Source organism: Staurois parvus, unplaced genomic scaffold (assembly GCF_062004578.1).
Source record: "Staurois parvus isolate SC_StPar_1 unplaced genomic scaffold, SC_StPar_1.0 ptg000299l, whole genome shotgun sequence".
Lineage (NCBI taxonomy): Eukaryota > Metazoa > Chordata > Amphibia > Anura > Ranidae > Staurois > Staurois parvus.
The window spans coordinates 19,148,868-19,165,638 of NW_028318095.1; the positions used below are offsets into that span (position 1 = coordinate 19,148,868).

Consider the following 16,771-nt stretch of genomic DNA (forward strand, 5'->3'; position numbering starts at 1 on the left):
CGACGACCCCCCTGCCCCTCCCATTGTGGGTCTCGGTGCTAAATGATACCATGCGCATGGAGGAAATGTTGGCATTCGACAGCGACACCTTCGATAAACAAGTTGTTGTGATCGGTCTGGCTCCACTTCTCCTCATCGTCACGCCTGCGAAATCTATGCGCCCCTGATGGGATTTGAAGGAGTCATAATCAACACCCCCCCGCATACACCCAGAGTTGACTATCTGACACGCCCTAAGGGGGTGACCAAGGGGTCCACCCCGGCGAAATACCAGCGGCGGACCACCTAACAGGCCTGCTCCGGCCAACCTCCCCACCCAGGATAGTCTCCCCTCTCCCCCCCCCCCCCTTTTAAATTTTTTTTTCTTCTCTCTCTCTCCCCCCCCCCTCCCAACTGTGCGCCCCTTTCTCATTCGTGACTCTCTTCGCCCCCCTCTCTCTTTCCCTCTTGCCCTACCTACATCTCTTTCCCCCTGCCCCGCGCTCTCGAGCGTTTCCATTACTCTCTACAAGGGTTTCTCATTTAGATGCTAAGGAATTACTGTATCATCTTTGAATATCGTCTGATGGGTGATGCCCCCTCTTTGACTACGACCCATATCTTCCACATCCATAGACTACGCTAATTCCTATTTGAATGTTGCTATTCACCCTTATCAATGTTGATGTTCTCATAATTCTTTCTTTACTATGTATTGTTTGATTTATTGCAAAACCAAATAAAGACAAATTTGCCTTTAAAAATTAAGCAGTGATGATAGGGTCCCCAAGTACAGAGAAATCTTCACACACACAAACCTTGGTCAGGTCCACTCCAGTGAGTGCTTGAACAGAAGCAGGGACTTCAGCGAGTAGGCGGTTCATTTCACTGGTTATTTTACTGTTTTCACCACTAAGAATGACAATCTCATCCACCTTGGACAGAGGAGCAGAAACTTTGGCAGCAATCTGGGGATACAAATAACAAAGTCTGAAGATTAAACCTATCAAGGAATAAATATACCTTTGTTATAAAACATAACTGTTAATGCTCATCGTTATACCTGGTTGATTCAATGTCAGTTGTCCTAAAATCAAGATTTCTATAAAAAATAAAAAAACCTCAAACATTTCTGGAATGTTCCGAAGCATGCAAAAAGGGAATGATCCAAGGGGAGAGGTGTGCAGGGATGTGCAATTTGTATCTCCCGGCGCCCAGGATATGTTGTTTCGGGCACCGGCTGGTAGTGCTTGTTTACGGGTAAGCAGAAGGGCTTGTCAGGTGAAAAATTTGGGTGGCTCCACTGCCACCCAATTGTTTCCACACATGCTGAGAAAGTGTCAGCTCCCCGCTATGTCCCGGATTCCGCTTGCCCATCTGTGGCCCAGGTCAGGAATAGCGGGCGCTGCCAGTTAGACAGAAAGGAAAAGAGCTGACTCTGCATGTCTCATTAAAGAGAACCTGTCACCAAAAAACATCACTTTTTGTCCACTATGTGCTGAAAAAAAGAAAAGTAAAAATATATATACAGTCATGGCCGAAATTGTTGGCACCCTTGATATTTTTCCTGAAAATCAAGTATTTCACACAAAAAAGGTATTGCATTAACACATGTTTTGCTATACACATGTTTATTCCCTTTGTATGTATTGGAACAAATATAAAACAGAGGCAGAAAAGCAAATATGACATAATGTCACACAAAACCCCAAAAATGGGCTGGACAAAAGTATTGGCACCCTTAACTTAATATTTGGTTGCACACCCTTTGGAAAACATAACTGAAATCAGTCGCTTCCTATAACCATCAATAAGCTTCTGACACCTCTCACCCGGAATTTTGGACCACTCTTCCTTTGCAAACAGCTCCAGGTCTCTCTTATTGGAAGGACACCTTTTCCCAACAGCAATTTTAAGATCTCTCCACAGGTGTTCAATGGGATTTAGATCTGGGCTCATTGCTGGCCACTTCAGAACTCTCCAGCGCTTCTTTGCCATCCATTTCTGAGTGCTTTTTGACGTATGTTTGGGGTCATTGTCCTGCTGGAAGACCCAGGATCTTGGACGCAAACCCAGCTTTCTGACACTGGGCCCTACAGTGCGACCCAAAATCCTTTGGTAATCCTCAGATTTCATGATGCCTTGCACACAGTCAAGGCACCCAGTGCCAGAGGCAGCAAAACAACCCCAAAACATCATTGAACCTCCACCATATTTTACCGTAGGTACTGTGTTTTGTTCTTTGTAGGCCTCATTCCGTTTTCGGTAAACAGTAGAATGATGTGCTTTACCGAAAAGCTCTATCTTGGTCTCATCTGTCCACAAGACGTTTTCCCAGAAGGCTTTTGGCTTACTCAAGTACATTTTGGCAAACTGTAGTCTTGCTTTTTTATGTCTCTGTGTCAGCAGTGGGGTCCTCCTGGGTCTCCTGCCATAGCGTTTCATTTCATTTAAATGTCGACGGATAGTTCGCGCTGACACTGATGCTCCCTGAGCCTGCAGGACAGCTTGAATGTCTTTGGAACATGTTTGGGGCTGCTTATCCACCATCCGGACTATTCTGCGTTGCAATCTTTCATCAATTTTCCTCATCCGTCCACGACCAGGGAGATTAGCTACAGTGCCATGGGTTGCAAACTTCTTGATAATGTTGCGCACTGTGGACAAAGGCAAATCTAGTTCTCTGGAGATGGACTTGTAACCTTGAGATTGTTGATATTTTGCCACAATTTTGGTTCTCAGGTCCTCAGACAGTTCTCGTCTCCTCTTTCTGTTGTCCATGCTTAGTGTGGCACAGACAGACACACAATGCAAAGGTTAAGTGAACGTCTCTCCTTTTTATCTGCTTTCAGGTGTGATTTCTATATTGCCCACACCTGTTACTTGCCCCAGGTGAGTTTACAGGAGCATCACATGCTTGTAACATTCTTATTTATCCGCAGTTGTGAAAGGGTGCCAATACTTTTGTCCAGCCCATTTTTGGAGGTTTGTGTGACATTATGTCGAATTTGCTTTCTTTCCTCCCTTTTTTTGTTTTGTCCCAATACACACAAAGGGAATAAACATGTGTATAGCAAAACATGTGTTAATGCAATACGTTTCGTGAGAAATACATGATTTCCTGGAGAAATATCAAGGGTGCCAACAATTTCGGCCATGACTGTATATTTTTTAATTGTATAAAAAAGTTACACCCAAGCACATAAAATTCCCCCCACGCCACATTTACACAAGTACAATCGCACACGTTGGGGTGCCTATGCATAAAAATGCAATTGTGATATAAATGTTGCATATTTGCCGCGCATGCCGGAATGAGAGCAAAAGCACCAGACCTCCCCCGTAACGCTAAACTGATGACCTACAGGGGTTTTTAAACCGTCGCCTATAGGAAATATAGTGTACTGAATTTTGTCGCCATTTCACAGGTGCATGCAAATTTAAGGTTTAACAAGTTGGGCATCTATTTACTTGGTGCAACCTCATCTTTTTTATTATATTAAAAAAAATTTAGGCCATATATTGTTTTTGTGCTCTAAAATTAACCTTAGTGCACTTTTTACTGAAATTTTGAGTTTCCTAGATCTTTGCGGTAATATTGTGTAGCATAAAAAATTGGAACTACCACTATTTTATTCTCTAGGGTGTACACTTTCAGAAAATATTTAATATTTTGGGAGTTTTATGTAATCTTCAGGCCTAAAGTGATTTTTTAAAGGTGTACAAAAAAAACTAACATCTCTGGCAGTGAAAAGGTTAAAGGGCAAGTTCACCTTCGGGAACACGTTAGACTTTTTTTTAGGGTTGAACATGTAACCTCTTCCTGCAGCGGCTTGGTGATCCAAGCCCTCTGTCTGACAGCAGTACAGGGAGATGTTCCCCGTACCATCTGTCTCAATGAACTACCACGGTGCTGTTGAGTGCTCAGGTAGTTCGTTGATTCTTCCTGTCAGTGTGAAAAGGACTGCCCATACGATGTAGGGACAGACAGTTTACACTGACAGTCTGCAGAAGCCCTGCACTGCCAAAAAAAAAAAATAAATAAATAAAATTGGTGCTAGTCACACTCCAAGGTCTCTCCCTTCCCTGCTGGTCCCTGGGTGCAGGAGACAGGCAGGGAGGGGAGCTGGAGATAAACAGCGCAATGTTAAAAATATTAAAAAGTTCAAGTTGCCATAAGCCCCGATTTGTTTTTAAAAGCACCTCAGATTTAAATATGGTTTTGGTTGAAATTATTTTTTTTTAATCAGGACAAATAGGTTGTCATGAGGGACAAGCAGATTGGGACCCCAATTTAATCCTTGGACAAGTAGTTTATAAAAAAAATGTCCACACCTCTGTGTGTAGAAAGTGGCTGCAAGTTATTTTGGTTTTATATGAAAAATGACATCCTGGCAACCCATCAGATGTGCAGAAGACAGCTTAGGCAACAGGCATAACTAAGGAGATCCTAGAGATACTTTTCTGATGTAATTTCATATGTACCTTTGGTAGAATGACTTTTTGCAAAAAATAACCTTTTCGATGCCAGGGCTGTATTTGTATTTTTTTTTGCACGTTTCAAAAAACATTTTTTAGGCCTGAAGATTACTTAATACCCCCAAAACATTTTCTGAAAGCCTGGACACTAAAGAATAAAATAGTGGAAGTGCCAATTTTTTACGTCACATGAAATTAGCACAATGGTTTTGCCAAATGCAAAAATTCAAGACATACAGTACACTAAAGTTAACCCCTTGGCACTGGCGCCTTCCGGCCCTTTAAGGGTTTCAGAAACTTGGAGGCGGGGCTTTTGGGTCATGTGACCGCTGTGATTCACTGTCTCGGCGGTCACATGATCGGGAAAGGTCCCTATCGCAAGAGGAGATCGGAACCTTTCACTGAGTACTGGACTGTGCTGGGAGCGCACAGGGCGTGCGCTCTCAGCACTTATGTTTTTCTTAATTGCATACAAATGTGCGGCCGCTCGGTGTCAAGGCCCAGACACCAGGAGTCCGCATATTTGCGTGTGGCCAGTGCCAAGAGGTTAATTTTAGGGCACGCAAACACAATGGGGGTTGTACTAAAGAAAATTATTACAAATCTGGTGCAGCTTTGCAGAGAAACCAATCAGCTTCCAGGTGTTATTGTCAAAGTTTACATGAACAAGCTGAAGTTAGAATCTGGCCAATATGTGTATGGTAGCCAATCAGCTTCTAAGTACACCAGTTATAGCAAGTATTCCCAATATATTATTACATTTTTGGTAATATATATAAGATGAGGCTGTGACTAGAAAAGAGATACCAATCATGGCATGCCTTAAAATTGTATGTGCCTGTGAAACAACAAACTTCAGTAGCCTAAATTTTAAGAGCCCCAACAGGTCATCAGCAGCGGCGGACTGGACTGACCATTCGAGCACTTGGGCACAGCCCGAGGGCCCGGGGTCAGTAGGGGGCCCCATGAAATGCCCCTGGTACCTTTTTATAGGATTTTTTGGGTGTGCTGAGTGTGGGCAAGGACATAGGGGCCCCATGAGCCCCTATTGCCCAGGGGCCCCATGACTTGTCAGTCTGCCACTGGTCATCAGTTTCGGGCTGACCATGAATAATGGATCTATGATTAAAAATGTTGCAACCTGCAATTATTGGATTAAGAATTTTTACATAATAGTTTCCTGGGGAATGTTTCATGGGTTAAGCCAAAAAACACTTAGGCCCCGTTTACATCTAGTGATTTGGGATCGCGGGTGGAATTCTGCCCACGAATCCAAGTTGTATTGCAATGCTGACAAAACATAGCATGCCTGTTTGTGTGCAAATCATTTTTAATGGCACCTAAAACGTGGTGCGGCAGTGTGCACAACGAGACCTTTAGTCTAATATGGTATCCTCCACACCGTCAGGCCTGGTGACAGCTCTTGCCTCTGAACAGGACCCCTAGATAGTATGTTTCTTGTTTTGATTGATATTTGTCTTTTCCTTCTTTGGGAGACAAGCTTTGCACAATGCAGTTTGCCACAACAAAACCACACTGCATTTCAGGGGCCAATAAAAATAAATGGCGCACAAACACACATGATGCACTTTGCCAGCATTGCAGTGCAATTTAGAAAGGCAGCAATTCCAAATTGCTAGATGTGAACTGGGTCTGATGGTTTAATATTACTTTAAGGGACAGATAATAATGAAGAAACTTGTTCACTGGTATATCTTTAAAAGCATAGCTGCAAAGTTAAATAACACAAAGGGGCTCTACATATTTTTATGTTTAGAAAAATGATTTCCTGACCAGTACTTTTCATACACCTTACGGAAACATTTGAACAGACATGATGAAAAAATGGGGAAACAAATATAACTTGGCACTGTTGTAATGGCCCATTACCTCAGGCAGGCACTCCAAAACAAGGGCCATTTTAGCAGCCTCTCCATAATTCTGATAAGCTCCAGCTTTCAGTTTCATTCTCTCGGCTTCTGCTTTACCAATAGCTTCAATAACTGATGCATCAGCTTCTCCCACTTTTCGGATTTTCTCAGCTTCAGCCTGAGCTATCAGCACTTGTTTGACCCTATACAGAAACGTCACAGATATTTAAAGTAATAGAACACATTTCTTCTCTGTATATAGTATCATTTAGTTTAAAACCCCAAATCCAAATGTGTATGTCCTCAGTCAGTCTAGTGTACATCAGGGGAAAAAACCCTCCCCAAAAAAACAAACATTCAGTACATTTCTGCAATAGGTGCACCATTTCCATGTTTTGTTTTTAAAAATGACAAGTACAGAAAAATGCCCATTGATCTGCCAGAAATCCAGAGAGCATCTAACGTCCTGGTTTATTTTCTAAAGGGGTCAAATTGCCAATGTTTTCACATACAATTCACACATTTCTAATTGACACTTATGTGAAACATGTGAATCTTGGGTGAAAACAATGAAAAATAGACCCCAAAGTGAATATAGCCAAAACATTTTTGCTACCTTTGGGACAGAGTAGTGAATTATGTCTTTAGGTATGTTTTTCTGTGTATGCACAATTGAGATTTCCTATTAGTCCTTTCTCACAGACGTACAGTAAATCTCCATATGGAAGTGTAATCACCTTCTAAACAGTTATCATCAGAACAGGTGTCACCATTAAATGATTTCTCCTCACCACCTGTTCTGGATTTCCAAATGGTTGGCAAGACAAAAAGAAGTGAATCTCCTCAACAGGAACACAAATAGCAATTAGAACCTGACAGAAGTTCTAAACAACCACCATCCTACGTTAGTTATGGTGACAATTTCCAGGAAAAATAAAATAAATTGCAGCTTACTAATCCTTAGATGTGGTGGCTACATTAGTTTTCATTTTCAGAAAGTACACAAAATACCTTCTGATCTTTCCAGAAACGTGGTGATAAATTCCTGGGAAGGATCTGGTATACCCTTCAAAAACATCTTTTATAAACTACAGATTTCCCTGTCCCTTCATGTAACAGAGATAAAGACCTGTTTGTGGTACAATAAGGTGAGCTGCCTGGTGAGAACCATGGCTCCCTCCATAAAGTACAGGAATGAGCATAGCCAGCCAGGGACAAGAAATTAGTTATTTATGGGACAGGTGGAATTAAAAGGGGGAAAAATTAAAAGAATGCAGCACTCATCTAAGGGCTAGTAAGCTGCAATATGATACATTGTTTTGTTTTTAGATAAGCTTTTAAACAACAATTCCAGAATGGTTCTCACAGAGCGTGATATTGCTGCAGCTAAGTTTCAGCCAAATGAAAATGTAATACTTAACTATACACAAACTCCTGCACACATCTATGGAGATGCTAAAATTTGCAATATGAGAAACACAGACTGAAATATTACAAAGAAAAGGGTATGTACTTCTCTCCTTCAGCAATCTGCTGCATCCTATATGCCTCAGCTTCTGCTGGTCTCCTGACCATGGAAATCAGCTCCTTGTCCATACGTACAACTTCCTTCTCTTCAATATCAATCTGCTTTTTACGCTGCACAACCTCAATCTCAATCTCTTCCTGTCGAATCTTCTGCTGTTCTTTGGCTGCCTGCAACTCATAAGCCAGCTGGGCCTCTGCTTTCTGTATAAGAAATGAGAAGATGATATAATTGCAAGAAATACAAAGACATAAAAAAAAAAGAAAAAAAAAAGAAAGATCCAAAAAATGTTAATATTTTAATAAGCAGGATGGCTTGCTCCCCTACCTTAGTGTTCACTTCCTGGCTGAATGCTGCTTTCTGAAGTTCAAATTCTCTTTTGGAATCTGCAATTTTGGTATCAGCCAGGTACTTGACATCCAGCATTTCCTTCTTACACATGGCTTCCTATAGAAGAAATAAATCAGTATCTCTTATCCAACGAACAACCTCTACCTGTATTATGTGTGGTATATGATCGGGTTTATAATGGTAATACTCACTCTAATGCCCGCATCTCTTTCAGCTTCGGCAACACCAATATCAGCATCTCTCCGCACAACAGCAGTCTGTGTCTTGCCCAGGGAGCTCAAGTACTCAACTTTGTCATACACATCCTGCAAGCATAAAAAAAATCAAAAAAAAACATTGCCTTATAGTAGATTATTCACATTACGAACGCAGTATAGTGTCAAACATCTGGCTATTGCACAGCATAATGAGACAAGTAGTGACAGCCAGTACTTTCTGGTTATTTAGATTCCTGTGCACAAATATGTACGAGAAGGTAATTTCATTAAAGCAGGTGGACAATAAAAGGTTGCGTTTTCTTGCAATCCATCATTTGTCAATGATACACATAGCTACGACAAATACACAAAATAAAGCACAAGTTACATAGTTGGTAAAGTTAAATAAAGACACCAGTCCATCCAGTTCAACCTGATGTGCACATGCATGTTTGTCACTACCATTTTCCGTATCCCTGTACATTTCATTTGCCAAAAAACACATTTAGATGTTTTCTGAATTTATCTATACTCCCCGCCGACCCAACCAACTGTGGAAAGGAGTCCCACATACTTAAAGCTCTAACCGTAAAGAACACCTTACACAGTTTAAGACGGAACTGCTTCTCAACCAAATTCATTGTACGGTCACGTGTGTGCTTTAGAGAACTTAGGTTAACCTCTTCACACCGAGAGCACGCAAATGTGCGGCCTCACGGCATCTGGGCCTTGACGCCGAGCGGCCGCACATTTTTGTGCAATAAAAAAAAACATATGTGCTGAGAGTGCGTGCCACCAGCACACACGGAAAGGTCCTGACTCCTGATCTCCTCTTGTGATTGGAAACTTTCCAGATCATGTGACCACCGTGACAGCGAATCACAGCGGTCACATGACCCTAAAACCCCGCCTGCCTCCTGGCTTCTGAAACCCTTAAAGTCACTGTTTATGTCCTTCTCTCGACTCTCTCCACTTCAAGCACATTCTCCCTGAGGACTGGTGATCAAACTGGATGACAAACTCAAGATCTTGCCAAATCAGAATTTTGTACAGTGTTAGAATGATAGTTTTATTTTTTGAGTAAATACCCTTTTAATGAATGATACTTTGCTAGTCCTGCATACTATTGCTGAGTCTGTCATCTACTATAACCCCCAGATCCTTTTACATCCTCAATTTCTCATTAAAATGTAAAAAAACAATTTACAAAATTCAGAAAAAAGTTAGCCTAGCTGTAATACATTATTTTTTCTTTTAGATGCCAACTGTTCTGCATTCAAGAACAAAAACTGATGCTGGTTCATTTCGGTACATAGAAGTGCAATTTTTTTCTGCATAACTTTAGGGATATGATAAAAGTTCTCACCTTGATGGTGAAGCTCAAGATCTCTATACCCATACGACCAACATCAGGAGCTGCCACTTCGCGCACCAGCTTAGCAAACTGATCTCTGTCCTGATAGATCTGCTCCACTGTTAGGGTACCTGAATAATACATAATGCATTCATATAATGTTGCAGTCATCTAACCCTGAATTCTTACTATATATACACACACACAGAAGTGAGTACACCCCTCACATTCTTGTAAATATTTTATTCTATCTTTTCATGTGACAACACTGAAGAAATGACACTTTGCTACAATGTAAAGTAGTGAGCGTACAGTTTGTATAACAGTGTAAATTTGCTGTCCCCTCAAAATAACTCAACACACAGCCATTAATGTCTAAACCACTGGCAACAAAAGTGAGTACAGCCTTAAGTGAAAATGTCCAAATTGGGCCCAATTAGCCATATTCTCTCCTCGGTGTCATGTGACTCGTTACTGTTACAAAGTCTCAGGTGTGATTGGGGAGCAGGTGTGTTAAATTTGGTGTTATCGCTCTCACTCTCTCATACTGGTCAGTGGAAGTTCAACATGGCACCTCATGGCAAAGAACTCTCTGAGGATCTGAAAAAAAGAATTGTTGCTCTACATAAAGATGGCCTAGGCTATAAGAAGATTGCCAAGACCCTGAAACTGAGCTGCAGCATGGTGGCCAAGGCCATACAGCTGTTTAACAGGACAGGTTCCTCTCAGAACAGGCTTCGTCATGGTCGACCAAAGAGGTTGAGTGCACATACTCAGCGTCATATCCAGACGGTTTCTTTAGGAAATAGACGTATGAGTGCTGCTAGCATTGCTGCAGAGGTTGAAGGGGTGGGGGGTCAGCCTGTCAGTGCTCAGACCATACACCGCACACTGCATCAAATTGGTCTGCATGGCTGTCATCCCAGAAGGAAGACTCTTCTAAAGATGATGCACAAGAAAGCCTGCAAACAGTTTGAAGACAAGCAGACTAAGGACATGGATTACTGGAACCAAGTCCTGTGGTCTGATGAGACTAAGATAAACTTATTTGGTTCAGGTAGTATCAAGCGTGTGGCGGCGACCAGGTGAGGAGTACAAAGACAAGTGTATCTTGGCTACAGTCAAGCATGGTGGTGGGAATGTCATGGTCTGGGGCTGCATGAGTGCTGCCAGCACTGGGGAGCTACAGATCATTGAGGGAACCATGAATGCCAACATGCACTGACATACTGAAGCAGAAAATGAACCCCTCCCTTCGGAGACTGGGCCGCAGGGCAGTATTCCAACATGATAACGACCTCAAACACACCTCCAAGACGACCACTGCCTTGCTAAAGAAGCTGAGGGTAAAGGTGGTGGACTGGCCAAGCATGTCTCCAGACCTAAACCCTATTGAGCATCTGTGGGGCATCCTCAAATGGAAGGTGGAGGAGTTCAAGGTCTCTAACATCCACCAGCTCTGTGATATCATCATGGAGGAGTGGAAGAGGACTCCAGTGGCAACCTTTGAAGCTCAGGTGAACTCCATGCCCAAGAGGGTTAAGACAGTGCTGGAAAATAATGGTGGCCACACAAAATATTGACACCTTGGGCCCAATTTGAACATTTTCACTTAGGGGTGTACTCACTTTTGTTGCCAGCGGTTTACACATTAATGGTTGTATGTGGAGTTATTTTGAGGGGACAGCAAATTTACACTGTTATACAAGCTGTCCACTCACTATTTTACATTGTAGCAAAGTGTCATTTCTTCAGTGTTGACACAGGAAAAGATAGAATAAAATATTTTAAAAAATGTGAGGGGTGTACTCACTTCTGTGAGATACTGTGTATGTGTATATATATACATATACATATACATATACATATACATACACATATACATATATATATATATATATATATATATATATATATATATATATATATATATATATATATACACACACACACACACACACACACACACACACACACACACAGTCCCTGGGTTACAAACAAAGATAGGTGCTGTAGGTATGTTCTTAAGTTGAATTTGTATGCAATTTGGAACAGGTACATTTTTTAAGTGTACTGCAGCCAAGGAAGTATTGGGATTGCTGACAGATCCACCGGACAGTAGGTGGCAGCATGCGGTAGACAACAGGATGGTCGACTGGCGGTTTCCGGGACCAGTGTGACATCACGGTAATCCGTTCTTAAGTATGAGTCGGTTATTTTTTAACTCGGAGACTGCCAGTCTATATAAACCAGGTTCATGTTTAAGAGACAATTTTTTTTTTCACCAACAAAAAGTGGACAGTTCTATATTAATCTATCTTTCATTATCTTCCATGTGACAGGGAGAGTCAACAGCAACATATAGTTTGAAACAACCCATGCTAATAGAAAGCTTTTTAATCTCCCTGGTGGTCTGATTACAGTATGTCAATATTTTTGAAAGTCAAAGCAGTACACTGTTTTACATGGAAATTTGTTGTTTTATATTGTAGGCCTGTAATTCTTAGGAATAACTCACTTAAATCTGTCCAAACAAGAGTCTAGTAAACATCCCGGGTAGGATAAAGTTTGAAACACAATCATAAATTATAATAGAATAAATATTTAAAAAAAAAATTAAATTCAATAATGTAATAAAACAAAAAACATTAAAATTTGTCCAAACAAGGGTGCAATACTACTAGGCATATCAATGAGCTCAGTCCCAGAATCGTCGCTGTCATCACTTTCAGTGTCCGATGACGAATTTCCCCATGAATCACTATCGCTCAATTCTGCAAGTGATTCTAATTCCTTATCCCTGTTCTCTAGCTGGTCTAAAACTGCTTTTGACCTAAAAAGGGAAGCTTTTTGGATGCCATGGACATTCTCAAGTTTCTAGGCAGAAAGAATGGTATACCACTTTTGGTACTGAAAATTAACCCCGAGCAACACTTGGGATTACTGCTAGGAAGGTAAATTTAATTTGTGCAGCCAGCCAAGGTAAGATGCTAGCACAAAAAGTATACATACTAAAAACAGAAATAAAAATAAAAGGTGATGCGCTATAAATCAATAAAAAGTCCACAATCAAATGTTTGAGATGTGAAAAAATACCACCAGTTCAACCAAGGGTGTGGCACCAACAACTGGGAAAACACAGGCCAATCTCTGTTCTTTTGTTGTAATACAAGGTCGCTTCTCATATCTCATGTGCATAATGGGAGGTGGAATGCGGACCATTTTCTTTACGTATTTTTGATTGATCACCTTAAAGTGGTTGTAAACACTAAAGTTTTTTTTTTACCTTAATTCATTCTCTGCATTAAGGATAAAAAATGTTTCACTGTCTGTTCTCACAGATCCCCTCCCTAACACTTACCTGAGTCATCTCTCAATCCAACACTGTGCCTGGTTGCCAGTCTTCTCCAGTATCTTCCTGGTCTCTCAGGCTTTGCTGATAGCAGTGGGAGCCATTGGATCCTACTGCAGTCAATCAAATCCAGTGAGGAGGGAGCGAAGGATGGGGCTGAGTCACACTGTGTATGTCTATGGACACAAAGAGCCCGTCTCGGAAGTGAGCCCTCACGTCAACACCATAGCAAGAGTCTTGCTTTGGGGGCAGACACAGAAGAGGAGAAGCTGAAAGAACCAGCAGGGGAGTCCAGAAGAAGATAATCAGGGCTGGCCTGTGCAAGACCACTGCACAGGGAAGGCAAATATAACATATTATTTTAATTAAAAATAAATAAAAATTACAGTTACTTTAAAAAAAGCTTGTTAGAGGGAGCTGCTGCTATAGATACCAAACTCATTCTTTATCTATGACAGCACACAGCCTTGTAAGTAAATGAGCAGATAGCGGTCAACCACTCCTTTGAAAGTTAAACGGACATTAAAGCCAATTTAGAAACTTTGTAACCTGAACTGACATCAAAGCTTATTAGTATGACATGCATGTTCTTGCTGTGCTTTTTACAAATTTCTACTCTTGCGTCTCTAACTGTGCCCTGACCGCCTTCAGAAATGCAGGTGCTCCCTCTGTGCCTGCCGAGACCTTTGGAGTCTCGACAGACTTCCGGTTCGTGCCCACTCCCTTTAGAATCCAAACTTTACATACAGCTTTTCCCAAGAAGGTGACTGAGCCAAAGCCCAGTTGACACAGGAGCTGCTGTGAATCGGCCCCAGTGGAGAAGAGGCATGGCTTTCACTCTGTGTTCCTCTTGGCAATGGTTGCATGTAAGGTTGTGGTTCTACAGTGGGTATATGTGACGGTAGTGGTGACTTTTGGGGGTGGGGAGACCCCTGTCTCAGCTCCCTAAATTACTCTTATGTTTAACCCACCCTGTGCCTGTTAAGGGGTACAGGGTGGGAATGTCCTAGTATTGTGTATTGGTGTGGGGATTGTTCACTACCATGTGGTTGTTCCATTGTTCTCTGCCATGTGGCTGCATCCTATTGTTCTGTGTCTTGGTTTGGTGGGGGGGGGGGGTGTTTCCTGCAGCCCTTCCCCCTGATGGGAGGGCCTGCTGATGTATTTCCTGTTCCTTGTGGTATTTCCCCACCCTGTGTATATATCTTGTGTTTGAGTTAAAATAAAGCAGTTTACTTCCTGTCTTAAGAAGAGTCTGGTGCTGTATTTCCTACATGATCAGCGGCGGTGTCCGGGGATTTGTGTTCGGACAGGGAAGATGGAGTATAACGGAAATACCCAAGTGTGGTCTGGGTCCGGTTCCGTTACATTGGTGGCAGCAGTGGGATTGTGCTTCCAAGCTGTGAACACATCCAAACCACCACCAGGATTCAAGCTCAGGAAAGGAGACGGTCACCCCAGTAGAGATATGGACCTGGCATCAGAGTTCCCAGGGCTGCTACAGACTGTTCTTGCAACATACCCCAGGACTGTGTCTACGGCGCTCAGGCAGCAGATTTGGGAGGTGCTTTGGAGAGGAGCCCTCCAGGCTGCTGGTATGGATAAAGGCAAGTGCTATCCAACCCCAGGGGAACCGGCCAGGGACCATCGGAAGTTACAGATGCCATTCCTGGGAAACCGACCCCAGGAGCAATGGGTGACTGAGCTGCACAGGCTGGTCCAGCAGGAAATAGAGCTGGACAACCGATATAGGGCTTTGCGATGGTACGCAGAGCAGGAATATTTAGGGGTGTCAACAGAGTGCTCTCCTGAGGGACATGACTTTGGTGGGCCAGGATTGCTGTGGGAGAGCCTTACAGATCATTTTGTGTTTGGCGATGAAGGAGAACCTACCCTGGAGGAGTTGCGAGAGGGCAGAGAGGCTATGTTTGGTACTTCCACTGCTCACAGGGGTCTCAGAGCTTGAACCAGATCTGGAATACCCGCTGAAGAAAGAACTGCATCTGGAAAGGGCATACAGGCAACTGCTAAAACATGTTCGGCAGCATGCCCAAGAATCAGCAGTGGAAGTTCCAGAGACTGGGGATTTGATAGACTTCTCGGCTGAGGAGGAACCAGCAGTAGACCTGGCAACAGGGCCAAACATTAGTGAACTCTGCCCAGCACTGGTAACGTCTTCTGAGTTCCACAGACAGGAGATGGTGAACCGCTATCCCCAGACACCAGTCCCAGAGACTGGGGATTTGATTGACTTTTCTGCTCAGGAGGAACCAGCAGCAGAAGAGCTGGCATCAGGGCATGGCGTGGTTGACCTCTGCCCACAACAATCAGCACCGCAGGAGCTACAGGAAGAAGATGCAATCGGCACCTCACAACAGCAGCTTGAGCTGATGTCCATGGATGGGACTTCGGTCTCCACTGACACAACCCCAGAAAAGGGTCTGGCATTGGGACAAGAGGATGTCAGCCTTACTTTGCAAATACTGGGGGATGTCCATCAAGTCAAAGTGGAGGAGACTACAGTCACCACCTGGATACCCCAGGGATACTGGGCGGTCGGCCCAGATCCCCCACCGCATGATGGAGTTGGCCCAGCCACCCTGTCTTCTCCCCAGCGGCTGAGAGGACTTCAGGGAGAAGGACCAGTCCGTGCTTCTCCCCAGCGGCAGGTATGTTCTACGGGAGAGGCAGAGGTTGGCTGGGTGAGTAATGCTTGGTGTGGGACAATTTGTTTGGGGTACTGTGTGGGTGCTGGCATTGGGGGACTGGAAGTACAGACTAACTTTAGAGTACATCTGGGATGTCTCAGCTCCCTAAATTACTCTGTTTAACCCACTCTGTGCCTGTTATGGGGTACAGTGCGGGAATGTCCTAGTATTGTGTATTGGTGTGGGGATTGTTCACTGCCATGTGGTTGTGCATTGTTCACTGCCATGTGGTTGTTCCATTGCTCATTGTTCTCTGCCATGTGGCTGCATCCTATTGTTCTGTGTCTTGGTTTGGTGGGGGGGGGGTCTCCTGCAGCCCTTCCCCCTGATGGGAGAGCCTGCTGATGTATTTCCTGTTCCTGGTGGTATTTCCCTGCCCTGTGTATATATCTTGTGTTTGAGTTCAAATAAAGCAGTTTACTTCCTGTCTTAAGAAGAGTCTGGTGCTGTCTATTTCCTGCATGATCAGCGGTGGTGTGCGGGGATTTGTGTTTGGACAGGGAAGCGGGAGTATAATGGAAATACCCAAGTGCAGTCTGGGTCCGGTTCAGTATAGAAAAGAATCGCCCCTATAAAATAATATTTTGTTGCTTTGCAGCCTGCTGTATTTACACAGTGCAACTTATAGAATCCAAGTAAAAGATCTAACACCAACATGTCAGAAAAAAACAAAATCATGGAGTTGGAAAAGGACCACCCCCTTGTGTCAGTATTTTGTTGAACCACCTTTTTCTTTAATTATAGCCTTTAGTCGGTTAGGATATGTCTCTACAAACTTTGCACATCTAGACTTTGACATATTTGCCCACTCTTCTTTGCAGAACTGATTAAGTTCAGGTTAATTTGATGGTGAACATTTGTGGACTGCAGTCTTCAAGCCATTCCATAGATTTTCAATGGGGTTAAAGTCTGGGCTCTGCCTAGGCCATGCACCATTTTTTCCTTCGTGGTCACG

At 43.0% G+C, this 16,771-nt stretch overlaps 1 protein-coding gene across 2 annotated transcripts in view; it reads right to left on the bottom strand.

The window, feature by feature from the left end:
* The window catches only part of FLOT2 (flotillin 2), a 115,424-nt gene that overhangs the window by 14,986 nt on the left and 83,667 nt on the right, over positions 1-16,771 (bottom strand). For both annotated transcript variants that reach the window (XM_089682991.1, XM_089682992.1), the window contains exons 5-10: positions 9,769-9,887; positions 8,397-8,510; positions 8,182-8,301; positions 7,843-8,057; positions 6,349-6,532; positions 798-947 (exon numbers count right to left, since the gene is read on the bottom strand). In XM_089682991.1, coding sequence (XP_089539117.1) covers positions 798-947; positions 6,349-6,532; positions 7,843-8,057; positions 8,182-8,301; positions 8,397-8,510; positions 9,769-9,887 — 902 coding nt within the window. The remainder of the gene's footprint in view (positions 1-797; positions 948-6,348; positions 6,533-7,842; positions 8,058-8,181; positions 8,302-8,396; positions 8,511-9,768; positions 9,888-16,771) is intronic.